The 4,495-nt window shown below is 38.2% G+C and overlaps 1 protein-coding gene and 1 non-coding gene across 2 annotated transcripts; one reads left to right on the top strand and one right to left on the bottom strand.

Moving 5' to 3' along the window:
- Positions 1-643: 643 nt before the first annotated feature.
- On the bottom strand, positions 644-750 carry LOC148999072 (small nucleolar RNA R71). Its single transcript, XR_016171035.1, has one exon. It is a non-coding gene; the product is annotated as a small nucleolar RNA R71 (small nucleolar RNA).
- A 1,284-nt stretch (positions 751-2,034) lies between these two features.
- On the top strand, positions 2,035-2,433 carry LOC148999073 (uncharacterized). The gene has a single exon (XM_089141489.1). It carries the CDS (start codon positions 2,035-2,037, stop codon positions 2,431-2,433), a length of 399 nt encoding a protein of 132 aa, XP_088997615.1.
- The last annotated feature ends 2,062 nt before the right edge of the window (positions 2,434-4,495 follow it).

Below are 4,495 nucleotides of genomic sequence, written 5' to 3' on the forward strand. Positions count from 1 at the left end.
TGCGCAGCATTTTTAGACACAAGCAACAAGTTTTTGGCACCGTTGCTGGAGAATTTTGTTATTGATAATTGGTGTAGAAGTAATTTCTAGTTTTGTGTACAGCATTTTCTTTACTTTGATATTAGTTTTCTTTTATTCACCACGTGCTTCAACTTGTATGCACACACTGCCTGATCAAAAATTGGTACCCTTTGACTTCAAAATAGAAAGGACATTTCGAACTAGAAAAAGGCAACAGTGAGGTTTAGCAGCAGTTCAAACAATGGCTGAAATAGAGGGAAATGGGGTGAATAATAATGCTAATAATATGGCAGCTGAGGGTGATGATAAAGATAGAGCCATCAGAGTGTATGTTGTACCCATGTTACATGAGCTAAATCCAAGCATAGTACGGCCAGAAATCCAAGCACTACATTTTGAACTTAAGCTGGTGATGTTCCAAATGCTTCAAACTATGAGGGTAAGTGATTCTTTTAAGATACCTAGAGCAACTAAAGAAGCCTTCAGACTGAAATTATTCCCTTACTCGCTACGGGATAGGGCAAGAGCATGGTTGAACTCCTTACCCCCACAGTCTATAGCCACATGGAATGATTTAGTAGAAAAGTTTTTGATGAAGTATTTCCCTCCAACAAAGAATGCTAAGCTTAGGAATGATATCATTGGTTTTCAACAATTGGATAGTGAATCTTTGCATGAGGCATGGGAATGATTTAAAGAGCTCTTGCGTAAATGTCCTCACCATGGAATTCCTCATTGGATTTCAAATGGAAACTTTCTACAATGGTTTAAATGGACAAACTCGGTCCATAGTGGATGCATCAGCAAATGGGGCTATATTGGCAAAGTCTTACAATGAAGCTTATAAGATTTTGGAGAGAATGGCCAACAACAACTACCAATGGCCAGCTGAGAGAGCTGCTGTAAATAAGAGAGTAGCAGGGATTTATGAGTTGGATGCAATGACAGCCTTAACCACACAAGTGTCCTCCTTAACTAGTGTGTTAAAATCAGTGAACCTTGCTGCCGCTGTACAAACACAACAAAATACAGTAGTCTCTTGTACATATTGTGGTGGGGAGCATTTCTTTGATAGTTGTCCATCCAACCCAGAATCTGCCCACTATGTTGGTAATTTCAACAAAGCCAATAACCCATATTCAAATACATATAATCCTGGTTGGAGACAACATCCTAACTTTTCTTGGAATGCTCAAGGACAAAATGTTGGTCCATCTTCCATGCCAATTCGACCTCATCAATTTTCAAGTGCTCAACAGCAAGCCCAGCCTATAGAACCCCCTTCATCAATAGAGATTCTATTAAAGGAGTATATAGCAAAGAATGATGCAATTATTCAAAGTCAAGCATCTTCATTGAGGAATCTGGAGAATCAAGTAGGATAGCTGGAGAATGCTTTGAGCAATCAACCTCAAGGATCATTGCCAAGTGACACAGAAAATCCTAGGCGTGAAAGCAAAGAGCATTGTAAGATTATTTCATTAAGGAGTGGAAAAACTCTAGAACAAACTCACTCAAAGTCCAGGCAACAGAAGGAACCTATTTCTATCCAAGAAGGGGAGAAGGAAGATACAATTACTGTTCAAAAGGAACACTCTGATTCTGCAGAACAGAGTATTGAACCCACGGCTACAACACCATTGCAACAGAATTCTCCAGAAAAACAAAGTTATAAACCACCTCATTTTCCTCAAATATTTCATAAGCAGCAACAAGACCATCAATTTAAAAAATCTTGGATGTTCTGAAACAGCTTCACATCAATATACCATTGGTAGAAGCACTTGAACAAATGTCAAATTATGTGAAATTCATGAAAGACATCCTTTCAAAGAAAAAGAGATTTGGAGAGTTTGAGATAGTGGCCATAGCACAAGAGAGTAGTGCCTTCTTGCTGAACAAGCTTCCTCCAAAATTAAAAGATCCTGAAAGTTTCACCATCCCTTGAGCTATTGGAGATAATTATATTGGGAGAGCCCTCGTGATCTTGGAGCAAGCATTAACCTTATGCCAATGTCAATCTTCAAGAAGCTTGGTGTTGGAGAAGCAAGACCAACTACAGTAACACTACAGCTGGCTGATAGATCTTTAGCTCATCTTGAAGGAAAAATTGAAGATGTGTTAGTAAGAGTTGATAAGTTTATCTTCCCTGCTGACTTCATTGTTCCTGATTTTGAAGCCGATAGAGATGTGTCCATCATTCTTGGAAGACCCTTCTTGGCAAGTGGGAAGACATTGATTGATGTGCATAAAGGAGAATTGACTATGAGGGTAAATAGAGAGCAAGTCACTTTCATTGTTCTTAAGGCAATGAAATCTCCAGATGAAATAGAGCAATGCTCAAATGCGGATGTTATTGAAGAGCTAGTTTTAGAAGAATTTGAGAAAAAAAGTGCATTAAAAACCCACTAAAGCTTTCATTGGCATCAGAAATTACACCAGTAGGTGATGAAGCAAGTAAATACATGGCTTGATTAGAGGCAAGACCAGCTGAGACAATGAGAGGGAGTCGATTTGAGCCTCTTGTATTATCCAAGTTTGAAACTAAATCCCCTAAACCATCAATTGAAGAGCCACCTATGTTAGAATTGAAACCTCTTCCAGAACACCTTAGGTATGCCTATTTGGGTGAATCCAAGACACTACCTGTTATCATTTCAGCAGTGCTAACAGCGGAGCAAGTGGATATGCTACTTAAAGTGCTAAAGAAATATAGTAAAGCATTAGGATGGACTATATCAGATATCAAGGGAATCAGCCCATCAATATGCATGCATAAAACTCTGCTGGAAGACTGCTGTAATAATTCTATGGAGCAGCAAAGGAGGTTAAATCCAATCATGAAGGAAGTGGTAAAAAAGGAAATCATTAAATGGTTAGATGTTGGGGTAGTATATCTAATTACAGAAAGCAAGTGGGAGAGTCCAGTACAATGTGTTCCCAAGAAAGGAGGAATGACAGTTGTGGAGAATGATAACAAGAAGTTGATACCTACAAGGATAGTGAGTGGGTGGAGAATATGTATGGACTATAAAAAGCTCAACAAGGCTACAAGAAAATATCATTTCCCCTTCCCTTTATTGATCAGATGCTTGATAGATTGGTTGGAAAAGAGTATTATTGCTTCTTAGATGGATACTCAAGTTACAATCAAATAGCCATTGCTCCTAAAAATCAACATAAGACCACTTTCACTTGTTCTTATGGCACATTTGCTTTTAGAATAATGCCATTTGGTCTATGTAATGTCCCCGCCACTTTCCAACGGTGCATGATGGCTATTTTCACTGATATGGTGGAAAAATTTGTTGAGGTGTTTATGGATGATTTTTCTATTTTTGGAGAAACATATGTTGAATGCCTAACTAACTTGGCAAAAGTTCTAAAGAGATGTGAGAAAACCAACCTAGTCCTCAACTGGGAAAAGTGTCATTTTATGGTTAAAGAAGGGATTGTTCTTGGGCATAAGGTTTCCAAACATGGTCTAGAAGTTGATAAAGCCAAGGTTGCTATAATAAAAAAAAATTGCCAACACCATCAAATGTGAAAGGGATCAGAAGTTTTCTTGGCCATGCTGGGTTTTATAGAAGTTTCATAAAAGACTTTTCTCAAATAGCTAAACCATTGTGCAGTTTGCTTGAAAATGAGAGTCAGTTCAGCTTTGATGAAGCATGTATAACAACATTTTAGAGTTGAAAAAGAGGCTAATCTCCACACCAATCATTGTGGCACCGGATTGGTCCATTCCTTTTGAGGTCATGTGTGATGCCAATGATTGGGCTATAGGAGAAGTTTTGGGAGAACACAAGAATAAGGTATTCCATTCAATCTATTATGCTAGTCGGACCTTATCGGGAGCACAATTGAATTATACTATCACTGAAAAAGAACTCTTGGTAGTTGTGTTTGCATTTGACAAGTTTAGAGCTTATCTAGTGGGAGCAAAGGTTATTGTGTTCACAGATCATTCAGCCATAAAATATTTGGTACAAAAGAAGGATGCTAAACCAAGATTGATTAAATGGATCCTATTGCTTCAAGGAGTTCAATTTGGAGATAAAAGATAGAAAGGGAACTGAGAATCAAGTGGCTGACCATCCGTCTTGTTTGGAAAATCCAAACCAAGAAGCTGAAGTTGAAATTAGGGAAGTTTTCCCGATGAACAACTACTTTGTTGTCTCCCTTTCACAAACACCTTGGTATGCTGATTTTCCTAATTATTTGGCCAGCGGACTTCTACCTCCTAAAATGACTACTCAATAGAAGAAGAAATTCTTACATGAGGTTAAAAGGTATTTCTGGGATGAACCATTCTTATTTAAGCAATATGTAGATCAGATTTTGAGGCGTTGTATCCCTGAGGTGGAAGTAGAAGACATGTTGAGTCAATGTCATGAATCCCCATATGGTGGACATTACCAAGGTGATAGGACTGCTACAAAGGTCTTGCAATTAGGGTTTTATTGGCCAAGTA

The sequence above is a fragment of the Hakea prostrata genome, unplaced genomic scaffold, assembly GCF_041222555.1.
Source record: "Hakea prostrata isolate BN-2017 unplaced genomic scaffold, UWA_Hpros_2 contig_50, whole genome shotgun sequence".
In the NCBI taxonomy this organism is placed as follows: Eukaryota; Viridiplantae; Streptophyta; class Magnoliopsida; order Proteales; family Proteaceae; genus Hakea; species Hakea prostrata.